Source organism: Primulina huaijiensis, chromosome 8 (assembly GCF_012295235.1).
Source record: "Primulina huaijiensis isolate GDHJ02 chromosome 8, ASM1229523v2, whole genome shotgun sequence".
NCBI lineage: Eukaryota > Viridiplantae > Streptophyta > Magnoliopsida > Lamiales > Gesneriaceae > Primulina > Primulina huaijiensis.
The window spans coordinates 1,192,214-1,215,178 of record NC_133313.1 but is presented as its reverse complement, the minus strand read 5'-3'; the positions used below and the strand labels follow the sequence as shown (position 1 = coordinate 1,215,178).

Here is a 22,965-nt window from a genome sequence, read left to right as displayed (position 1 = left end):
TTTTAAATAATCATAATTTATTCTTAGCCCAATAATATGCTTGTCTTTAGTCGTAATTTTTGTGAGAACACTAACATTGTGTTGGGCACGTCACTAATGTCTAATTTATTTCAGCAGTACCAGAGATCTCATGTCGATAATCCGTAAAAATGATTAAGAATAAATTATATAACCACACAGGAACCGCGTGCGACTCGTCCGTAATAATTAAACTAGACCGAAAAATAGCAAATCCGATTTCAATAATTCTAAAAATTATATTTCAAAAAATAAACTAAATTTTGTAAAATGATTATTAGAAATAAAAAACCGGGATTTTAAGAATGATAAACCGGGCAAAAAGCCGAAAGTAAAATATCTAAAGATTGAGCAGATGATATTTTGTATTTGCCTCCACCATCCATCCATTTGCCTGTAAGCCTTCGAACTCCATTTCCGTTCAGCTGCCCTTTTCCACTCAACGTGAAGATCTTAATGGTCGGCTCGTAGAAGAAATTACTGAAATTCTTTCGTTTTCATGGCTGTTTCGATGAATTCAATCATCGGCTTCTACCCCCTAGTATGTCTTTCTTCTCTTGTTTACCAACTTTTGTGTTCTTAATTGTATTATTCTTAGATTTTGTTGTCTGGGCTGGTTACTTTCCCTTTGGTTTTATTATTGAATTTTTTAGTGTTTAGTTCTTGTTTTTCCATTATCTTGGGTGTCTGATGCATTGAATTTTGTTGGATGAGGATGTTGGACTGTTGGTCATTATTTAGGATTGATGTATTCTTGATTTTGTTCTTGCTTGAGTTAAGCTGATTCCTTTCAGCCAGAAACCCAACTTTGCGAGCAGCTCCTTAGAAAAAATGATTGTTTTATTAATTATCGAAGGTTAGACACGGAGCACGTGTTGGTTAAACATATTTGTTTCATCCAACTTTTGGCTAAAGTTATACAAAAGATTTGATTTATAAATCATTACATTAATCGTATTATTAATTTATTATCTCTTGATCATATGTCTTTTATGGTCTCATTCCACGAGTCAAACAATCTCTTAAGATTTAATGTTTATCCGATTGGTGAACTTCTGAATTCTAGACTTTTTTGTGGTATATGATTGGTCTTAATATTGATGCTTTTAGTATTGGATTCGTGTGTTTTAACAGTGGGATCAAACTTGAAGTAATATATATTGATGTAACATATTCTTTTGGATGCTAACATGTGAAGATGTCTAATTGAATTCTTTTATATTGTTTGTAAAGCAAAATCAAAATTTGAAAATAATAATAATAAAAATCCAGCCTTTCCGGCAATCGAACGGTAGAAATTTCAATCTGAAGCTTTTGATCTTCTTAGAACACTGGTCATGACAATCTGTAGGGTGTGGTGTGATGCCGTGGACTTATCATATACATATGGTTGTCTGTGATGATGTCATTTCTTTAATGGATTTCTCGCAGATTTGACATTTGGAAAAATAGAAATTAGAATGGCCATCTGTTTATTTGCTTTGTTCAAATAAAAGAATCATTGTGATTTTAGACTCGTGCCAGATTAGCATGCTTAGATTTGCTACTTTACTCTGGTAATGGAGTTTTTTTTCCTGATCAGACCTCCGCCTCTGCCCTTGTGTCCTGTTCGGAAGTCCACTTTGCTGCCAGTGGAAACCAGAGAGTGACCCTCAAGTCCACAGGGAAGGTGCACATGACAGAACAACCATGATAATATTGATTTTGAACATTAAATATTATCTACTAATCGGGAATTGAGAAATTAGAAGGAGAATTTCTAGGCTGTGTACGTACTTAGAAATTACCCGAAAATCCTAGATACTAAAATTGTGTTATTCGCTTCGGAGTATCTTAGGCTTGAAAGTGATCCGAGAAACCAAGCCAAGATCAGAACATTGGTTCTTTAAATTTTTAAAATGGTGAACTCCATACATCAACGGATCAACCATACCGGGAATGCCTAGACTTTATTTAAGCCTGGAGCATTTGATGGATCTTGAATTACATTGTATCATTCACCATGAGCAGATTGTTCAATTATGAGAATTTTTTGTGGTTCATGCCTTCGGCATATTCGCTATATGATTCTCAAGATAAATACCTTTGGATGTATGGTACAGTTAGCATGTTCAAGGATAGCTTCATTCAATAGTTGGTACTGCCTCATAAGTTTTGTGCTGGCCTTGCTTACAGTTTTTCCATTAGCCTCTTCGTTTACGCTTATCTGCTTGGAGTTGCATACTTTTCATATAGTTTTCTACTAGATTAAACATTCATGCTACTCCACCATTAAATATTACAACATATTCTGAACAACAGCACTGTTTATTTGATGGTGTATCAACACAAACAACATTTTACGTTATTATGTTTCAGACAGTTGATATCATGCATTTTCTCATAATTTATAGATGTCACTGAAAGCTTATTACTGGTTTACTCTTGATCTTATCTGCATAAAACTTGATTCCTAACATAATAATAATGTGAATACCAAGCTCAAATTATCTTTCTTTTCTCTATACAAAAGTTGCAGGCTCGCTACCAGCTGCTCACGACAGCTAATTCTAAAGAGTTACCACTGAAGATTACATTTGTCTCGTCTGCCTCCAGTATGATTGGATCAAGAAAATTTCAAAACGGAAAAAGATCAAGGTTCTATCTTTTAGTTGCTGAAGGTGATCAAGTTTCCATATCAACCAACGAAAATGATTCTGAAACAATGGAAGAATCATATTCCAGTAATGGGTCCTCTAAAAATCCTGCATTTGTAAATTCTTCAGCAACGGGAGAAGAAGCTCGACCAGTCGACAAACCTGGATTGACAGATCAAATTTTCGAGGATTCTAAGTCATCACTCGGATCCAAGAACCTGAACCTGGATGCGTCTGAATCCAAGTCAAACTCGACCGTGAAAGGATCCCCGTTAACGGCAAGAGAGAGGCTTAGAGCGGCCAGGGTGCTGAGCCGCTACACAGAAACAAAGCCATCTAAACTCGGGCTTGGGAGTAAATTACTTGAGGCTTTGCAAGAAAGTGATAAAGGGAAAAAACGCCCTGGTCTTCCTCAAGCACCTACAAATATGTTTGATGACAGCAAAAGGGGATTGTCGAAGGGGGATTGGACTATCAATATTATTCCAGGCGGTATGGACGCATTTCTCATCATCTTTTCATTTGTCTTTATTAGCTCCGTGATGTTTGCAACGACATATATCGTGTGGAAAGTTGGTGCTATTCATTTTAATGAATACTAAGGTTCTTTCAATGTTCCTTTTGGCCTTCTCTGACTCGGAAATAAGAGGAATCAGGTTGCAGATTTATACATGTGCTTTTCTTTCCCATATTTGCGATTATATTGATATGTATCTACTTGATTGAGAAAAATTAAGCTCGGCCAATTTTTGCAAATCAATATTTTGTTCAAATTATTGTTCGTAACAGTAGAAAATACAATTTTGGTCCTGTTATGTGTCCATTTTTCATTTTAGTCTAAAACAATTCGTAATTAAAGTGGAGTGAGTTGGTCATTGTTTTGGCTTTTAGTCTTTTCTCATTAGAATGTTGACATGACAACGAAAAAATATGATCGTAGTGCCAGAAATTGATGATCTGTACCGAATATTGTTGATGTGGTGCCTAGTGAGAAAGAACTGACGGTGAAAACAACGATCGACTTACTGGATTAATACTGCAAACTAAAAATGATAAACAAACAGGTTACAGGATCACAATGATAGTCTTGTCATGCTTTAATTCAGCTTCAGGTAATTCTTGGATTATATCGATTGCAAACTTTCCGATTTCTCAAATACATGAAACTTGTACATTCTGAACTTTGCTGAGCTTTCGGATTGTCGAGCTCCCCATGCTCAGTTTTGCCACATGGATTTTTTAAAGAAAGTATAACTTTTCTACTTGCAAAAAAGAAAGTACATATGTATATATATAACGTTTTCTTGTTATTTGTCTACTCAGGTGGATCCATGCTTAAAATTTTAACACTCTTAATGGCACTTATTCAAACATTGATCTTTGGCATGTGTGGTTTAATAGTCATTGGATTGTAAATGTCTTTAAACAGGTAATATATCTTTACTATTTAATTGATGTCTCCACCCCTAGAATATTCATTTTGGTCATTTATGTATTCATACTAATTTAGGGGTCGGATCGGGTAGAGACCGGTACCGCGTAACCCTCGTATCCAATCTCCGTCCCAATAAAAATTGAGAGTCTTTTTTTTTCTCCCGATCTCTTACTCGACAAGTATTGAGACCCAAATGTTCGGGATCTCGAAAGCTCAAAATCCCGTAAGGTAGGGATATGATTTTCAAAAAAAATAAAAAAAAATTAATCCCTTCAAAGCTACAGGTTCGTAGAACAGAGATTGCGAGAGATGGAGGTCGGCGTTCCGTGTACTGTGGTGGCGTGGACGTGACTGGTTGTGAGGGAAGGTAGATGGGGGAAGATGGTGGTGCCGAGAAGATGGAAGGTGTTTGTTGATGATGGAGGCGACATAGAAGAGATGTGAAAGAAAGGGAAACAAATAGGTTTAAATTTTAAAGAAAATGTAAATTTGTTTTTAAAAATTAAACATCATCAGAAGATGTTTTCTTATAAGACGTGATCAGATCACGCCTTATTAAGAGACATCTTCTGCATGTAGGGCTAAAATATTTCAAAAAAAAAAAATAGAGATTTTTTTCACAAAGCGTGAAGTCGTGAAGGACAAGAATGGAGAAAATTTCTAAGAACCTAGTCTTCTACTCTTATTCAATCTTCTCTTAGTTTAGAAATTGAAAATGTCAATTATAAATTTATAATATTAATAATAATATTATTTCGAGTCGGGACGAGAAATAATATTAAGATTGAGACTTGAGTTTAACTTTATCGCAAAAGCTATTTCAAGATGATGATTGTCCAAGTTCATAAATACAAGTTTCAATAACTTAATTCAGCCGATGTAGCCGATGTGGGACATCTAACAAAAACTTCTCCATCTTCTCACTATCTCATTATCTTAACATGGAATCAAAAATTATAATTAAATTCAAATTTACAAAAGTTACGGGTAATTCCAAATCATGTTTATATTTTAGGATTAACTCAACCTCCAAAAGTTAATTCAAGTGAGAATTGTTCAAGTTTATATACATAATTCTCAAAAACTTAATACAGTCTAGGCGTCCATGTGAATCAAGCTACTCATGATTAGGTCGTGAGCAGTTGTCAAACCTTGACTCACGCTTGATTTGACCGAGATCGAGTCGAGTTCGACCTTTTACTCGAGTCGAGTTCGAGTTTTAATTGTTTCTAGTCGAGTAGTCGCGGGCTACTCGAATAGCTATATGTTAATATTTTTAAAATTTAAGAGTATTTTTTCCGTATAAATATAAATTTTAAACTCCCAAAATTATGCTACAAACACTATCAAGCTATTCGAGTTTGAGTAAGTAGATATTTTAACAAATTGAGCTCGGAATTGAAAAATGAATACTCAATCGAGTTTGAGTCGAGCTCAAGCTTGCAAAATTTAAATCGAATCGAGCTCGAGTAGTATGATACTCGAGCTCGACTCAACTCGTTTGTACCCTTAATTTAGCCGACGTAGGACATTTAACATACTATCACGCTCAAGAGTAGACATTTAACACACCATCATGCTCAAAAATGAACAACGGAGACGTGAAGTTTACAAGACATTAGAGGATAACTCATATGACAGTACAATACATAACGGATACATTAGTAGATGATATATAAGACAGTCCAACACAACGGTGTGGCTGAACTTTGATATAATGTTAAGATTGAAACTTAGGTCAAACTTCATCCTGAAAGTTAGCTCAAAGAGACGATTGTCCAAATCTATATATACAATAACGAAATATTAATACAAACAATATGTGACATCTAACAAAAACTTCTCAAATTATCTTCAGAATTATAATTAAATTCAAATTTACTTTTACTTCTAAATAATGTTTATATTTTATTCACATACAACACGTATACTCATTGCACTAATTATTAATAATAAAAACACTGGCGGAATCCGTTTTCGCAAGACGGTCTAATTTTCCATAAAATATACATATAAAATTTTACATTAATAAAAATAATATAATATTATTTCTATTTCCAATACAAAATATTTAGGACCATGATTTATAGATAAATTTTTCCCGTAACATGTAGTTGTATCATTTATCTCAAAAAATAATTAATGTCATATATATAGGAAAAAATCTAGCATATTAAATAAAAGTCGTTATTATCATCAGACATCAAAAATATTTTTAAATTTGAAAATTACTTTTTAGAAAAATACGTCTACGAAGAATACTTTTTATATTATATTGTTTGACAAAAAGCTTATTGGGGAAATTTCATACACTCTCACTAATAAATCTTGAGATTGATGATTACTTCATGAAAATTAGATTTCTTTTGCTACGGTCTCACAAATCTAAATCGTGAAACGGGTCAACTCAGTTCATATATATAATGAAAAGTAATATTTTTACCATAAAAATTAATAATTTTTTTCACTCAAATCATCATATATTACACAATTTACTTTCGACATAAAAAATAAAAATTTTTCTTTAAAGCAGTATATATTAAAAACATTATATTTTTGTTATGAAAATAATAATTTAGACATCAAAGTAATACTTTCCATGGGATATGTCGGGTCGATGATTCATGTCACAAAGTTGATCTGTTAGGCGAACTTCCAATTTTTTTTTCTTTGGCTAAAATCATTCGGAATATTTTAAAATAGAGGCGTGTATAAATGTATGCAAACAGCTTTCCTATAATCCTATGAAACTGAGGTTAGATGTAGTAGAGATTCTATTATCAACTATATTACAATTTACAATCCCATCGTCAATATATACACATGACAAATACTATAGCATTCCGTACAAAAAAAAAAAAACAATTGTAAATTGTAATAAACTGTCTACTGAATTTATTCGAGGTAAAATTTCAGAATTTCAAATGAAAATATCGCAATTTAGGTCTTATACGCTTTATAATTACATTAAATTACAATTTTAATGTCATTTCTTTGACCTTTGTAACGTCTGCTTTCTGTTATGACATTAACACATGCATTACCACGTACGTCAACTAGAGTCAGACATACCACCCTAACGAGTGAAAATACTAAAATCACAAAAAAAATCACTAAAATTATAATTTAATAACATAAGAAACCAAAATTACAAATAAACAATATTAGATAACCAAAATTGGAATTTATCATTTTCAAATTTCAAAATTATAAATACGCTAGAAGAATACATTTCAAACATTTTCAATCTTTTCACCTCAAAACTAAAAACATCAATTGCCAAAAGAAATCGGTCATTTGCCTCCTCAAGTCCCAAATATCCCTGATACGCATTTGGATCAAACTTTTTACGAACCCCAAACTCCAACTAGAAAACTAATGTCACGATCCTAGCTAGCTCACAAAGAAGATGACCAACAAGCACAATCAACTATCAGAAGAAATATCATTCGTTTAAAACCCTTCACCCGAATTCTTAGAAAAGCGATTAAAATGAACTCATCAAAATATATTAAACCCCACAAATATCCTTCGCCTTGTTGTCGACTTTTCTTTTATAAAATACATATAATCCTTCAGCAGTTCAACTTGCCGCCTAAAGCTGCAAAAAAATTACCTCCACTACCAAAGAATATTACAAAGTATCATATATATATCCACACCCTATGACAGACAACGGCGGATCATCACATTATTTTGTAACTTGAATTCTGCCAAATCCTGCAGCCAGTCAAATTTCGGAAATTTGAAAAGCTTGATAAATAAACTAAGAAATGTTGTGAACAAAACTCCAAACATTGTGTCCTTTTATGACACCAAGAGAGTACCTGAAATGAATCTTCGGCCATGAAACCATCCATATTTCAATAAGACCCCATCGGTGGCATGCCAAAAGGTGGCATCGGAGGCATGCCCATACCACCCATTGGTGGCGGTAGGGGAACACCATAACCACCTCCCATTCCGGAACCTCCCATGCCTGGCATAGGTGGAGCCGGCAAAGCAAGAGGCAGCAACTGGGCATACAAATTCTGCAGTATATAGTATATAAATTTGATATATTCATCAGAAGCAAAATTCTAATTAGACAAATGTAAAATCTCAGGTCGTTGGTCGCATTATTAGGAATGGCAATGCCAATTAAATCCTATGTCTAAACTGAAACTCCAATTCTCATTCAATTGGGTTAAAAAATACTCGTATCCAATTTTTTTTGAAAAGCCATCAGAACAAACTCATAAGCAAATAAAAACATGCTCCAAAATTAGCACCAGATACATCATATAATCAAACTCAAGTTGCTAAAAACCCAGAGTTCAAACCAGATTAAATAGAAACAAATTAATTTAAAACCAGATGTTTCACAAATCATGTGTGTGTAAAACTTTTGAACTAAAACATGATCTTGCACCAACTGTATTACCTGTTGCATAACAACATCTTTCTCCTCGTCCTCTTTTGCTTTCACTTCCTTCATGGCCTCAATCTTTTCCTTAATTAGTTCATCAACTTTGCCAGTGTATTCACGGATAAACTATGACATAGGGAAATGTTACACGTTTGCATATGAATTGCGTACAAAAGAATATAAGATATCAAGAAATATTAAAAAATTAACTTTCTATTCGACTTCTTAGGTAATCAATCAATATGCACACTAACCAAGGATGTATGTAAAGAAAGATGGAGAATCACCTGTAACAGATAGGGAAAGGCAAAGTCGATCATGTTATTCATCCAAGCAAGCTCAAGTGCAACATCTGGGCGAATCAGATCATAACAAACGAAGAGGCATGATGCAAAGCACTCCTTCTTACCCTACAAACCATACAGAGAACAGCAACAGATTTATGTTAGTATATAAAACAATCAGGTATCCAAATTCAAGTGAATTTTAACATCCTGAGATTTATTGTCATAAAAAATGATTTAACTGTACCTGTTCAATGAAGTAAACAAGCAACTCTTCAGCAAGTTCCCGATCACCCGATTGTGATGCTGTCTCCATTGCATCTTTGTAAAGGTTGTCTTTCTTGGACAATGCAATTGATAACTTCCACCTGCCGGCTTTCTTGTAGATGTAAGCTGCAACACGCCTCATCTCAAGAAGCTCGTGCTTCTCAATCTACTCGAAGAAAGAGATATGGGTGTTAACTTCAGAAGGAAGGAAATAAAAGAAGTACAAGGCATCACAATTAACCTTTTGAGCAAGGCCAATCTGATCGAAATTATCATGTAAATCAATTGATTCACGTAGTCTATCATAATCCTCTTCCTCGACATAAATCTCATTGAGAGCTTCATTCACTGCAGACACGTTATTGCTCTGAACTGCTACCATATAAGGCTTAACAAGACGCAGATGACCAGCCTGCATAGATTAAAACAATACGTTGAGAAAATCTCACAAGATTTCAAAAAAAAAAAGATATTGAGGTGCGAAGAAAACATGAAAATCAAATAGGAGAACGGACTTTTCTCATTATGTCTACGACACGAGTGTGATCAATGCGAAGAGCTAGGACATTCAAAATATCATTGATGAGGTCGGGGTGCTCCTGCAAATAGAAGTGCACAGCTTTGTAATATAGCTCGACGTTGGCAACTTTGACAATAATATCTTTGAACTGCATGTGTTCCCAAGCCTCAGGAGAATGATTCATGACAGTTGTCCCCGCATTATCAAACTCGTCATACTGGACGTATAGGTAAGTCAGTTCTTGCCAATGCTGCTGTTCATCGCACGCTCGGATCAGCTTGGGAATATTGAGACGAGTAGAGAACAATTTGATGTGCTCCATAAGCTTCTCATGGCGGTATCTAGCATAGAGGACACCCAACTCGGTGAAGATCCCCATATGGGCTCGTTCCAATCCTAAACCGCTCTCCATAAGAGATATAAGCTCATTAAAGCATCCTCTGTTTTGATAATACTCACTAACCTCTTCCAGATCATCAACCTATAACAATCACAAAATAATTTAATCACAAAATAATTTATGCTGCAGTATTTGTAGTCCAGAAATTTATGATTATGAAATAGGACATGCTCATTCTGATAAAGTTAATCATAAATAAAAAAACAACTTGAGAATCTGCAAGTACCTGTACAATAATGTTGAGACCACATATCTGAGCCAAGCGAAACTCCTCAGCATCAACACAGGCAAAGCAGACTTCTTTCCATGTCTTGGCGCTATTAGCCTTCCGTGCTGCGTCAACAGCACCTTGAAATTGCTTCAACTTCACGAGTGTGATCGCCAATTTACCCCAGTTAGAAATAAAGGCGAAAATAATCTTCGCAGCCTCGTACAAAGCTTCATCGTACAAGCGATCACCAACATTAGGCAGATTAGCAACATTTGGCATAAGAATAAATTCTTCAATGTCACCAAGCCTATCAATCTTGGCGTATGCATAAATTAGTTCACTGTCCACTTTGGGCTCTTTTGTTTTTTGTCTAACCATGAGAAGGTACTTCACCAGGTCATGATAAACATCTGCATCCTCTGCAGCTCGGATGACTTCCAAGAATTGGGAGGCATCGTCGGCACGTATAAATGACTCAATTGCATCGCTCACCAGGCCTTCCCTGAGTTGAGCTCTGGCCACTTGACTCCAAACGGCATCTTCTTCAACACGGAATGCAAATTCTACGGCTCGGTTAATGTCTCGAATGTTATCCAGTAAAACATTGACTGCCTGGACATTCAAATTAAACTTCTTAAAAATCGCAAAAGCTTCTTCATATAGTTGAGCTTCCACAGCAACTTCTCCAACAGCTGGGCCGTCAAAGTTGTCAAGCCTATTAATGTAGTCCATAACCCTGGATGGATCTGCCTTGATTGCAGTCAAGATAAGTAAGTTTTGAAGGTTAAAGTTCCCACTAAATGCCGAATTTTGAAGAACAATCTTTTCAAGCAATTCAATTAGTTCGTGAGGAAGATCAGCTGTCATAAAAGCTTTAACAGCAGCAGAGACTTGCTCTGGGCTCTTGCTTTCAGGCAAAGCAGTTGATACAACTTGATCGATGAGCAGTCTTCTGAATTCGTTTTCTGGATCTAGAACTTTTCCCCACAGATCACCATCCATTCTTTCAACCACATATCTGATACAACAAAAGCAGTGAATTAACTTCTATGAAACAAGAAACTAATGAGCCATAAACTAAGAATATACAACTCACTGACCTAGCTTGCAGCTTGAACAAAGAGTTCTTATTTGTAACATTGATGAGTTCATCATCACATTGTCCTCTTCTGTATGCGATGACAGCAAGGGTAGGATCACGCTTCTCACAGTACTTACCCACAACACGTGAATCATAGTACGGGTTGGTGTTAAGAAAGTGCTCTGGATTGTTGTTGCTATCAATTATGATTTTACCTAAAGCATTGTGCACATGCACATCTTGGCTTCCTTCACTCACAAGATGTTCCAAAAATTGAGTAAGTAGGCGGAGGCGATTCCTGCATACCACGCAACATACATAAGGATATCAAGGAAAAAACTACATGAAAGTGAAGTTCGAGAAAGCAGATAAGATACCTTTTCTCACACTCTTCCACGAGAGGCTCGACCGGAAGCAGAGAGCGGACAGAAAGGATCAGACCTTTAATGAAATCCTCAGGACATTCGTCATCTAGGAGTTGACCAACAACCAATGGAGCATTTCCAGGATTGACCTATCCATAAATCAAGCAGATTAAGTACATGAAAGACGATTTTCCCACATAAAAGAAAAACTTTCAAATGAAAAAGAATACCTTTTGCACATAACCTTCAATGTACCGAAGCATGTTGTTAGAGTACAAGTAATGTGTGAGGTCTGGAACAAAACCAAAGCGGTCACAGACATTGATAAGTGGTCTTGCATCTGGAAGTTTTGCTTCCATTAAAAAGTTCTTGGTCTTTTCAGCGTCATAAAAATTTGATTCTCTAGTTACACGCTCCACCTCTTTAATTTGTCCAGTTTTGGCAGCAGCTTCGATGTACTTGAAGTGAATCTCTGGATCCTCACTGCCAGAGACCAATCATATTTCCACAAACTAGTAAGTAGCAAGACAAGCATACCCTACAGCGATTAGAAATCCAGTAGTTCAATAAAGATTACCTAGAGCTCAGATACGACCCCAAGAAGAAATATAGTCCTTCATAGGACTTAAACTGCTCAAAGAGCTTTATGCATACATCAACACCCAATTGTTCACAGTATTCTTTTGCAACCTATATACATATACATTTGAATGTCATGCATAGTGCAGACAAGAATGTTAAATTATAAAAATCGGAGCAACAAAATATTTCACATTTCTTGTTTCTGTCTTCGGAAATTTCTCAATTGAGTTGGCAAAGCAAATCCTACCTGAACAATTATCTGAAGGTTTCCCCTCAAATTGACCAGTAAAAGATCTTTCATGCATTCAATTGCCCATTCCGGAGAAAGTGTCCCAAAGAACTCCACGAGTGCCTGAAATTACTACATCATTATGAACTAACAACCAATTCATGAACATAAAACAGTGCTAGATTTTAATAACCTGGGGCTCAATTGCATGAGTATTGACAATAACACGTTTGATATCTGGCAGCTCAGAGTAATGCTGCAGGCACGGGGAAAATGTTAAATTAAATGGAAAACTAAGCATCCACATAATGAATTAATGATGTTACATGATGAGACATTAAACCTGAAGCGCTCGAACATAGAGGCCAGACTTTTCACAAAGTTGAGCAATTCGCGGCCTGTCGTAATGACTAAACATTCCATTTGCCAAAATAGCATCCGCTACATTAGGAAAGGTCACGAGGTTGATCTCCAGGACCTGAAATAATAAAGCAAAAACATGATGTCATCCATCAACAAAATAAATGAAGAAGGATAATTATTTACGGAAGGAAGAGCTTTAGTCACAGATGAACCTTTGTTTGCAGGAATGCATGCTCTGGCAAATTTGGCTTCAGGACATCCAAAAGAAATGCTGTTGCTTCACGAATCATGTTTCTCTGGACCAAAATGATAAAAATTTAAAGCATACAATAGGCTGTACCCAGAATAAAGGTCAGCAAAAATCAGAATGTTTCAATCAAATATATAAGGCGTTCAGACCTGTAGAAAGAGATCAGTAATGGTATTGTAATCAACAGGACATCCTCCCTCCATTTGAGACATCATAAGTGCAAAATTAACAGCTCCCTGAAGGGACAGACATAATCATTATAAAAGTAAATCTCAATAGGACAGACATAATCATTATAAAAGTAAATCTCAATATCAAATCGCTCTGATCAGAATTAAACAGATTAAGTTGCACATCATCTAAAGATATTTGAATGTCAAGTAACACAGATCCAAGTATACCTGAGGATCTGACCGGAGTATGGTTTGCAAAAGGAACAGGTAGTCTGGCGTATAGCCAACCTGATTCAAGATACACATATATTCTTTGAAATCTAACATTACAGAAGGAAAATGACGATAAAATGAAATGCGCAAAAAATCCAAAAATACTTGTCACTTGCCTGTTTCGAATAGATCAAGATTTTGTCAAACTCACGTCGCTCAGCAAAGGCTGCAACAACTTTTGGTGTAGCTCTGGCTTTGATAAATATTTTTAGTGCAAGGTCATTGTCAACAGTCTATGAAAAAGACAAGGAAGATGCAACTTCGGATTACAGAATAAACAGTGCAACCATAAACCACGTGATTGAACAGTTTGCAATCTGAAAATGGTTAAAGTTTCAAATTTATAAAAGAATCTGACCTTCACAAGGTCTCCAAGTTCCTCACTGCACTCAAGTTTATCTTCAGCCAACCAGTTCTCCAATAGATTCTTCTTGTTCTGGTTGACAACAAGGCGAGACAACTCCAAAGATTCAAATGCATTTAACTTTCCTTTAGTTAACAGTGTCCCGAAATACTGCAGCAATGGCGGTGTCTGCCCAGTTTGAACAGGAACACTCTGGAAAACAACACATTAAGTCAAAAGAATCTCAGCTCGCATTGAAAATAAATAACAGTTCAATATCATTCCTGCTGCAAGAAAATTTTGAAGATATCCATGGAATTATATTTTTATACACTGCTTCTTCGGCGCTGAAAAAAAACCTGATAGTTAATGTAAAAGATGATGTACCTGAAACTTAGCAACAGTGTCTGGTGTCCGAAGGATCCCTTGAGGAGATTCTGCAGCGAGCTCTGCGGCCTCTTTATACTTTGTCTGAGCAAACAATTCTTGGAAACGTTGGACAACCTGAGACGTATTAATAGAGCAAAAACAATACATCATTTGTCTCTCATAAGACTACATATTTCCATAAAAACAAAACATATTCAACAGAACAAAAGGAGAGAGCTCCATAATCAAGAAAAAATTAATTAGAGTATTAGATTATGAAAAAAATCAGCCAGGCAGCTCAGAGTTATATTCCAGACATTGCATGAAAATCACAGGAAGATCCGAAGAAAGAAACAAAATATTGTTGTTACTTAAGATGACATAATCAAAAGAAGAGTTGTGTGAAAATTTTGGTCCTTCAAAATTCAAGTCCAGCTGTGAATCAGGAAATAGCCCAGGTCTAATTTGAATCTCCACCATAGAAAACATGCGCAACATGAATTCATATCCCAAAACAAGGGTCCATCAATTATATGCAAAGTACATGATGCCATTCTTCCCTCCCTGCACATACATCAGGAAAAAGATGGTCACAAGGACAAATGAACTTACCAAATTCTCGGCACCAGGAAGGTTTCCTCTTTTAGCAAGATTGACAGCAAGCTCCAGATTGTTTAGCTAAAAATAACCCTTTTAAGACTCAATATTTGCAACTGTAATATACTATGAATCATTCATAACATGCGAAAGATGATGAATATACCTGGCCACTGACAAAAGGCACGATAGTTGCTTCATTAACTGTAGCGAGTAAAACCTGCCCTCGCCTATTAATAGCATAGAAACCTCCAACAGATGAAGCTTCTGACGTCAGGAAAATGGGATCTGGACTGATTCTATTTCTGTATACAGCAGCAGCAGAATCCAAATCATAGACAAAGAGCAGCCCCAGCTTCGTAATCACATAAATAAGACTATATTTATGAGATATCTGCAAAATTGGCAGAAAAGCACATTAAATAAAACCAACTGCAGAGTGGACTCAACTAGATAGGCTTCCTAACAGAGAGAAAAACAAGTTACTTAAAGAAGAAATACCTGCATTGCCACAGGAAAGTCATCAGCAAAATCTGGAGGGAAGAACAGATCTGCTTGTTTTTTTGTAAAAGAAGGTTTCCCTAAAAAAATTGTCCGAGCCAACCAATAAGCATAAACAGAAAAAATCAACATTACAAGTATCTTCTACAGCATATCCGAAATCAATAGCTTTTGAAATAATACAGAAAAATTAAATTCAAAAAATTAAAAATCAAATGAAACTTCTATCCACCTGGCTGAGCACCAAGCTCAATAACATGCAACTTTGATGTAATTTGACCAGAATTTGAAGATTTTGTAGCAAAAGAAATTAGAATGGAATCCTTATCGTTTCCTGCGACCTGCCCAAAAATATCAGAGTTGAGAACATATTTGCTCATCGCGGAGCAAATTAAGCGAAAGAATCTGAAGAGAAGAGACATACTCTGAAAGAAGCAAATGAGGCAGCATGTGCTTCAAGGGCCTGACTGCGTTGCTGATCGACAGAAAACAGCTGCATACTCCCTTTAACCAGTTGAGGCCGCTAAAAAGGAATTTAATCTCAGTATAATTATTGTCAAGGGAAATACGCAAAAAAGAAATAACTGTCAATAAAAAGCTATATCTCTATGCTAAAGAACATAACACCCAAACAACAATGATCCACTCAAAGACATCATAGTATACATGTGGCGTACCAGTGAAAACCTAAAATATAGTCCAACTGGATAGAAATAGCGAGCAAGAAGGGATTAAAGAACAAATGTACTGACCTAATCAAAGTGATAGCAGATAAAACTCCAAAAAGATTATGAAAAAAAGACAAAATCAATGCATAAGAAATAAGAAATACTTCAAACAGCAGTAAATCAATAGATAAATACAATGAGTTTACTTTGGCAAAATATGATACAGTGTTGCCTTAAATGACAGTCAGTATGATGTGTACAAAAATAAATATAGGGGCTACCTAAAAGACAAATGTTACTTAGTCTAACATTATGATCATTCTTTTCAAAACAGAACCTAAGATCAAACTAGTAGTTGCCAATGGTTTATCAACACAAGAATGTTACACCACCACTACTTGTTTTCTGAATCATATTGAACATTAAAGACCTTAGAAATGGTAACGGGTAGCCTCTTCGCATTTCATAATATTTTCTTCATCATCAGTTTCATACATGAACAGCTGTACCGTCAATAAATTGGCAACACTAAAACTGTGGCATGTACATACTAGAGTGTCAACAATGAACAGTCCCACAAACCTGACAAATCTAACATTGACATGATTATGATATTGAAAAGCACACAAGTGTGGCAGAAATGCATTATGTGCACACGTGGAGGCACAATATTATTTAACGCAACTCTATGTCACAGTCAAGAAATGTTTGAAATGTTGGATGAATTTGTGGCCCGCTCTGAGTCATACATTAGAAAAGTACAGAAAACATTTGTTTTTTCTTCATTATTTCAACCTTTTACAACTTAATAGTGAGCTGGGTATGCTTCAGTGTGTAAAGATCATGGCAAAAATCCAAAATAAGTATTTGTTATCCAGTAATATAGAAAATAGCGCAGAGGAAATGCATAAAAAAACAAACTACACATCACAACACATTCATACTGCTGATGACCGAAATCCTAAAAGATACAGCTAAGCAAAGAAAACAAATGAAAATACCCACCTCAGGCGAACCTGGAGCAATGCCGATCAAAACCAGCCACTTTTCAGAAGGATCACATTTATAATTGATTATTTGGTTGTTCGCTAAGTTAGCAGTTCTATCGAACATCTTTACAGGTTCAGAATCACCTGCTCAGAAAGAGAGGAACTTTTAAGGAATGACAGTATAGACCCCTTAGGAAAACGAGAAATGTAATCATGTAAGTGTCAGTCTTAAAAATGAGATCTCACCTTCAATTGACCAATGATATACCGAGGACTGTGTCACCAAACCCAACATCTTAGGGGTAATCCATTTCCAAAATACGACCTGCCCAAATTATCAAATGCAGATTACCCAATAGCAGAAGACTTTAAGCAATAATACACAAAGTGACAGCTTGTATTTGCACCCACCTATAGCATAGGCACGCTAAGTACGAATCTTATACACAAAGTGACAGCTTGTATTTGCACCCACCTATAGCATAGGCACGCTAAGTAAGAATCTTACCTGCTCGGGCATCTGATGTGACTTCATCTTTGCCTTGGCTTCAATGTTAAATATTTGCAAATGATCTTGAGTGGTTCCCGGAAGTTGAGCTACATTAAAGAAATAGCTTCAACATATTGATGAAGATCAAAGAAAGATGTGACCAAGTATATATAAGTTTCAACACTTTCCATTTATGGTGCTGTAAAACAAATTTAACATATGAATTCACACCATACGATTCGACAATTCTGATTTTTTTAATAATTAGCAACAATTATCATCTCAATAATCTTATCAGAGAGAAGGTAAAGATTTCAAATATCAGTTTGTATAGCATGCTACAACATAACAAACTAGACGGAAGTATTCATCTTGATGCCATTTCCAGGATCAGGATACTGACATACATTCCCCACTTCCAGATATTATCCAGTTGGCTTGTCCTATCATTCATTGAAAGATATCTCCCTCCAATAATCTAAGTAGATTTAAGGGAGCAATAATTTTCAAAATAATAATTAGGCGGAACAAGGTTAAAGGTAAACAGGAAGTACCCATCATCTTTGCATCATTTCAAAAATCAGACTACTCACTTGAACCCATACTACCCTTTCTTACAGATTAAGGATATCTCCTGATTTACCTTCAAGTAATATGGTATATTTTTCCGAAAATTCCAACTTAATTACCTTTATCTTTTTCACCAGCAGTTTTCTCAAAAGAGCGAAGGACCAAAAAGAATGCTCAAGTAGTAGTAACTCATAACAACGCAAACTCAAGTCATAAAAGATAAACCTGTATGACCATATATTTAAACTATCTTATTTTATTAAGATTCTTCATAAACAATACTACCAATGAACAATAAATCAATTAGAAATTCTCTGTAGAATTCATTCACCTTTCAACGCCAAAATCCTTGTATTTGGATTCATCAGCGCAGAATCTGCAGTAATAGGCCGCCTCAGTGGCTGATTTGGCATGCTCATATCAATAATCACCACGCTGTTTTGAGGAGCAGTCTCGCGAACACATATATACTTGTCAGATTCCATCGTCACATTTGTGAAAGTAATGAACTGAGGATTGATCCCAATGCTAGTCAACTGCAATCACACCACAAAAGGCTAAACATTCAATCCCAGCACCACGATCTCGAATCACCAAGAACCTCAAAACAAAATTAACAGATCTACAATTGAACTACACGATACAAATCAAAAGGCACAATTGCACAATTTTCTCCAAGTCGCCAAACTAACGAATCAAGCATTTATAAACAAAAATTGAATAAAGAAATACACAAATGAGCAGAGAAATGAAACAATTGGAACAATAATCAGTTAAACAAATACCGTGAGGGCTTCTTTCATGGTAATCGGAGCGTTAGCGGCCGCCATGATGAGCGAGTACTCAGAGCTTCGAGATCGGAGCTCCGGATCTGGAAAATGATGGGGGAATCGAGAGCCAAAACCGACGGTGTTACTGCTGGTGCCTCCGAGATCTATAGATGCAAAGAGAAACCCTCGCCCGCTCCGAGCACTGAAGAGAAATGAGATAGAGATCTAGAGAGAGAAAAGGGAGACCGGCGAGACTACAGAGGAAGTTGAAAAGTTGGCATTTAAAAATTCATTTTAATACATCTATATTTATATGTTGCTAAAATTGAATTTAAGTTCGGAATGAAAAATAATCGAAGTCCATCATTTTAATTAAATTAAAATATTATCATTTCAATAATTTTACACAAAATAAAAATTAATAATCGGATATAAGTCGATCATAATAAAAATTATCTTTTAAATTTTAAAAAAATGATTAATTGAAATAAATAAAGACTCGATGCATTTCAAATCATTTCAATCTCATGCAAATGTTCTTGTAAACTTAACTGGCTTTTAATTATTTCCCTTTCAAGTCAATGTAGATTACAAATAGGACAAAAATTTGTGTGAGACAGTCTTACGGGTCGTATTTTGTGAGACGAATCTCTTATTTGGGTCATCCATGAAAAAGTATTATCTTTTATGCTAAGAGTATTACTTTTTATTGTGAATATCGATAGGGTTGACTCGTCTCACATATAAAGATTTGTGAGATCGTCTCACAAGATACATACTCTACAAATGATAACTTGAAGACATAACGGTTAGGATTAATTAAAACATGTCTTATAGAATTAAAATTTTCTTAATTTTCGATGATACAAATATTTGCAGGTTGTTTTCTTCATTTGTTAAATGTTTCGTAGTTTAAATGTCTTGTTGGATGAATGTTAGCTGCCGGATGTCCTGTTGGATGCAAATTAGTCGCTAAAGACCATGCTAGATGACGTCCGAGCTAGCTCGACTATCTCAAATTCTCAAGTCATTTAGCCGATTTGCCTTAAGCTTATCAAACTATTGTATAAAGCTGCATGAAGTTGCATCGGTCAATAATAGACAATTACTGATAGTGCATCAATTGAGCTACTTATATTCCAATCGATAACTTTATTAGAAAAAGACAAAGTCTATTATAGTATTCTCTACTTAAACAAAATTTATTAGTCGTTGAGAGCTGAATTTAGCTAGAGTGTAATATCATTTATTGTCGTATGTTAATTTTGAAAATAAGACAATAACATGTGACATTCTATGCATTAAAACATATTGATCATACAAAAGAAAATCATTTTCAAAATTGTTAATATTGAAAATGTTGGATTTTAAAAGACTGATAATCAAATTTTAAGGTGTTCCAGATCTCTAAAAAATCAAGTCAAGCATTCAATTCATTGAGCATTTTTCACAAGATTGTATATTGCAGCTTCAAGCTTTCAAGCACACAGTGATTATATTTATTGGCTCCCGGATCATAATATCATTGTTATCATATTAATTTATAGTAGTGGAAATGTGTACAATACTTGACTTTATAAAAATATTAATTCAACAGAAAAATCGCGATCTTGCTAAGACAACATTTTCATTCTAAGTTTTCATCATAGTCGGAGTCTTGTAAACTTCTATGTGGAATTTACAATAAATAAAATAAAAATAGAGATAAAGTTTTTGAAGACTTAGTGGGAGAATAAATTTGGTTTATATATAATTAACAAATCAAACTATAATATATCAATACAGTAATTCAATATGATATTTAATGTATCTATAGTAACGTATCGATATGGAAATATCTTATCAAGTGAACTGTAGTTACTGTTCAGGACTCTGAAGTGAATATTGTAGACTAAAAAGGTGGCTCCCACAAACATTCGGTGTAACACTTTTCCTCATGTACTCAAGTAGAATTCATACAATTGATCATTTACGAGCTAAGATGAACTCACATTTTTGGACCAAAGTCATGTTGTTCATATGAACCACATACAATGTTAAATTCGTTGTTCATGAACTAGCAATCCGGTACATAGACCATTATCTGGTGCTCCAATCATTCATTTATTCATTAAGTGATAGTCGATCGGTAACCAATAAAGAATCGATAAATCTAGATATTCAATATGAAATACAATATGGCCAATAAAATGAGAAATGCACAATATGATACAATATATAACAAGAACTCGATATGATAAAACTTTACGGTAAATTCCAAGTCAAATGCCAAAATGATCATAATTGAAAAAAAACCGATAATAAACATGACGGTAGAGAAACATCACATCAGTAGCTTCCTTTTTACTTATTATAAAAATGATGTGTTGTTCACAAGTCTAGGGCGTGTGCAATATACAAAACACACACAAGTTTTGTCTACGAACGCCCACACACTCAATACTATGCGAAGTGAGTTACGAGAAAACATTGGAGAAGGTTTGGAGATTTGAATCGTAGATCCAGTACTGCTGAATAACATATATCCAAGTAGATTCAGCTCATATCAAACATTGGAGATTCGGTAAAGCACGTTTCAAAGGTAATATCTAAGCATGTGTACGTTATTTAATCGATTCATGTTAAAACACATAAAACATCAAAATCCTGATTATGAAACGTTTGCATTTATATAATTATTTCATAAAGTAACATTATCGGTCCAAAATTTTACAACAGTCCAAGGAAGGAAAGGGTTTATGGATTTGAACGTGATCAACATTTTGACAGCGCAATACTGGAAGTTCATTTTCATCAGTAACGAGATAAATAATGAATGAGTTGTCACAAGAAATGGAACAGATGTCTGCAACCAGTAAGAAGATGGGAGGAGAAATTATCGAGAGTAAGAAGAAATTAGACTTGTTTGCGGGAGGATCTGGAATTGTGAGCGACATGACAGGCGATTTAAAGATTAATTTGCTAGCAGAATTTGATAGTTTATTTATTTAGTTATATTTTCTGATTTGGTAGTTTATTTGGATGAAATTTGTGGATTGCATGTAGTAGTTAGTTTAAATAAATATTCTTTATTTATTTTAAGATGTTATTGTCTAAGCACATAGTGATATGTACAAATTATTTGGAAATTGATTTGATGGATTGTTATAAAAAATTATTATGTTCAGAGAATGGATTAATAAGTGGAAATTAAACAAATTAAAATAAAATTATATTTATCGCGCTATTTGACACCAATAAATGATGATTTAAGATCAAATTAGAGACAGAACTCGCTAATCCATGAATTTATTTAATGTTATCAAATTAAAACATATTCATAATCCATCTCTAAAATTAGAAACTTAATTTTTGTACGACGGTTTTTTGAGATGAAATTTTCTGTCTCAAACTGTTTTCTTTAGGAAAAAACAATATTTCGATCAAAACTAAAAAACATTGCAAAAAGTTAGGGTTTTTTATTATTAATTTAAAAATAAAAAATATTTCAAAAATAATTCAAAATAAAATAATTTTGCAAAATTATTTTATTAGAGTGAGGTGAAGCATTATCCGTGTTTAATCCGTGCTCAAATTATTTTATTAGAGTGAGGTGGAGCATTATCCGCGCTTAATCCGTGTTTAATCCGTGCTCACTCCACTATATTATATTAATATTATTAATATTGTGTTTTTATGTTGTGATTGAAATTCAATTAATAATGATAGCTTAAATAGAAAATAAACAATATAAATATAGGAGTAAAATAGTGGAGTGAGCACGGATTAAGCACGGATAATGTTTCACATCACTCTAATCCGTGCTTCGTAAACAAGAATTAAATTAATTTTGCAAAATTATTTTATTTTGAATTATTTTTTTATTTTTAAATTAATAATAAAAAAACCAAAAACTTATTTTATCACCGTTATTGTCCGGGAAAACCACCGTATTTATCCTAAAGTTAGTTAATTAAAAAAAATCCGTATTGATGAGGTGCATGACGTCAATCTGTGTATGTATACAGAGGCATGCGCCAAATTATTATTTTTCCGGACAGGCTTACGCGTCGTTCCAAGAATCAGTGGCTTCCACGCGTGCCATTCCTTTTGCATCAGTGGCTTACGTGCTCCAACCCCTCCTCCACTTAGGGGCCGCATGTGCTGCCGCGTGTCCCTTTCTTTGCCGCCTCG

At 34.7% G+C, this 22,965-nt stretch overlaps 2 protein-coding genes across 5 annotated transcripts; one reads left to right on the top strand and one right to left on the bottom strand.

The window, feature by feature from the left end:
* The first annotated feature begins 378 nt into the window (after window positions 1-378).
* LOC140983092 (uncharacterized) lies at window positions 379-3,326 on the top strand. Of its 4 annotated transcripts, none has more exons than XM_073449995.1 (3): window positions 380-559; window positions 1,601-1,687; window positions 2,537-3,326. In XM_073449995.1, the coding sequence occupies exons 1-3, from the start codon at window positions 518-520 to the stop codon at window positions 3,254-3,256; spliced, it is 849 nt and encodes a 282-aa protein (XP_073306096.1). In that variant the 5' UTR covers window positions 380-517; the 3' UTR covers window positions 3,257-3,326. The 4 variants fall into 4 exon arrangements, with proteins under 4 accessions (XP_073306098.1, XP_073306096.1, XP_073306095.1 ...); XM_073449994.1 differs by having other exon boundaries at window positions 2,531-3,326; XM_073449997.1 differs by lacking the exon at window positions 1,601-1,687 and having other exon boundaries at window positions 379-559.
* Window positions 3,327-7,576: 4,250 nt separating this feature from the next.
* LOC140982837 (clathrin heavy chain 1-like) lies at window positions 7,577-19,063 on the bottom strand. Its single transcript, XM_073449592.1, has 30 exons — window positions 18,808-19,063; window positions 18,354-18,558; window positions 17,471-17,559; window positions 17,209-17,287; window positions 16,979-17,106; window positions 15,730-15,828; window positions 15,538-15,646; window positions 15,306-15,385; window positions 14,971-15,198; window positions 14,820-14,885; window positions 14,226-14,342; window positions 13,854-14,051; window positions 13,612-13,728; window positions 13,451-13,510; window positions 13,199-13,285; window positions 13,012-13,095; window positions 12,780-12,914; window positions 12,630-12,692; window positions 12,455-12,559; window positions 12,203-12,315; window positions 11,856-12,108; window positions 11,638-11,774; window positions 11,280-11,558; window positions 10,195-11,197; window positions 9,564-10,049; window positions 9,290-9,460; window positions 9,029-9,214; window positions 8,785-8,907; window positions 8,513-8,623; window positions 7,577-8,120 (listed from the first exon to the last, which is right to left on the bottom strand). Exons 1-30 carry the CDS (start codon window positions 18,850-18,852, stop codon window positions 7,953-7,955), a joined length of 5,124 nt encoding a protein of 1,707 aa, XP_073305693.1. The 5' UTR covers window positions 18,853-19,063; the 3' UTR covers window positions 7,577-7,952.
* Between the last annotated feature and the right edge of the window lie 3,902 nt (window positions 19,064-22,965).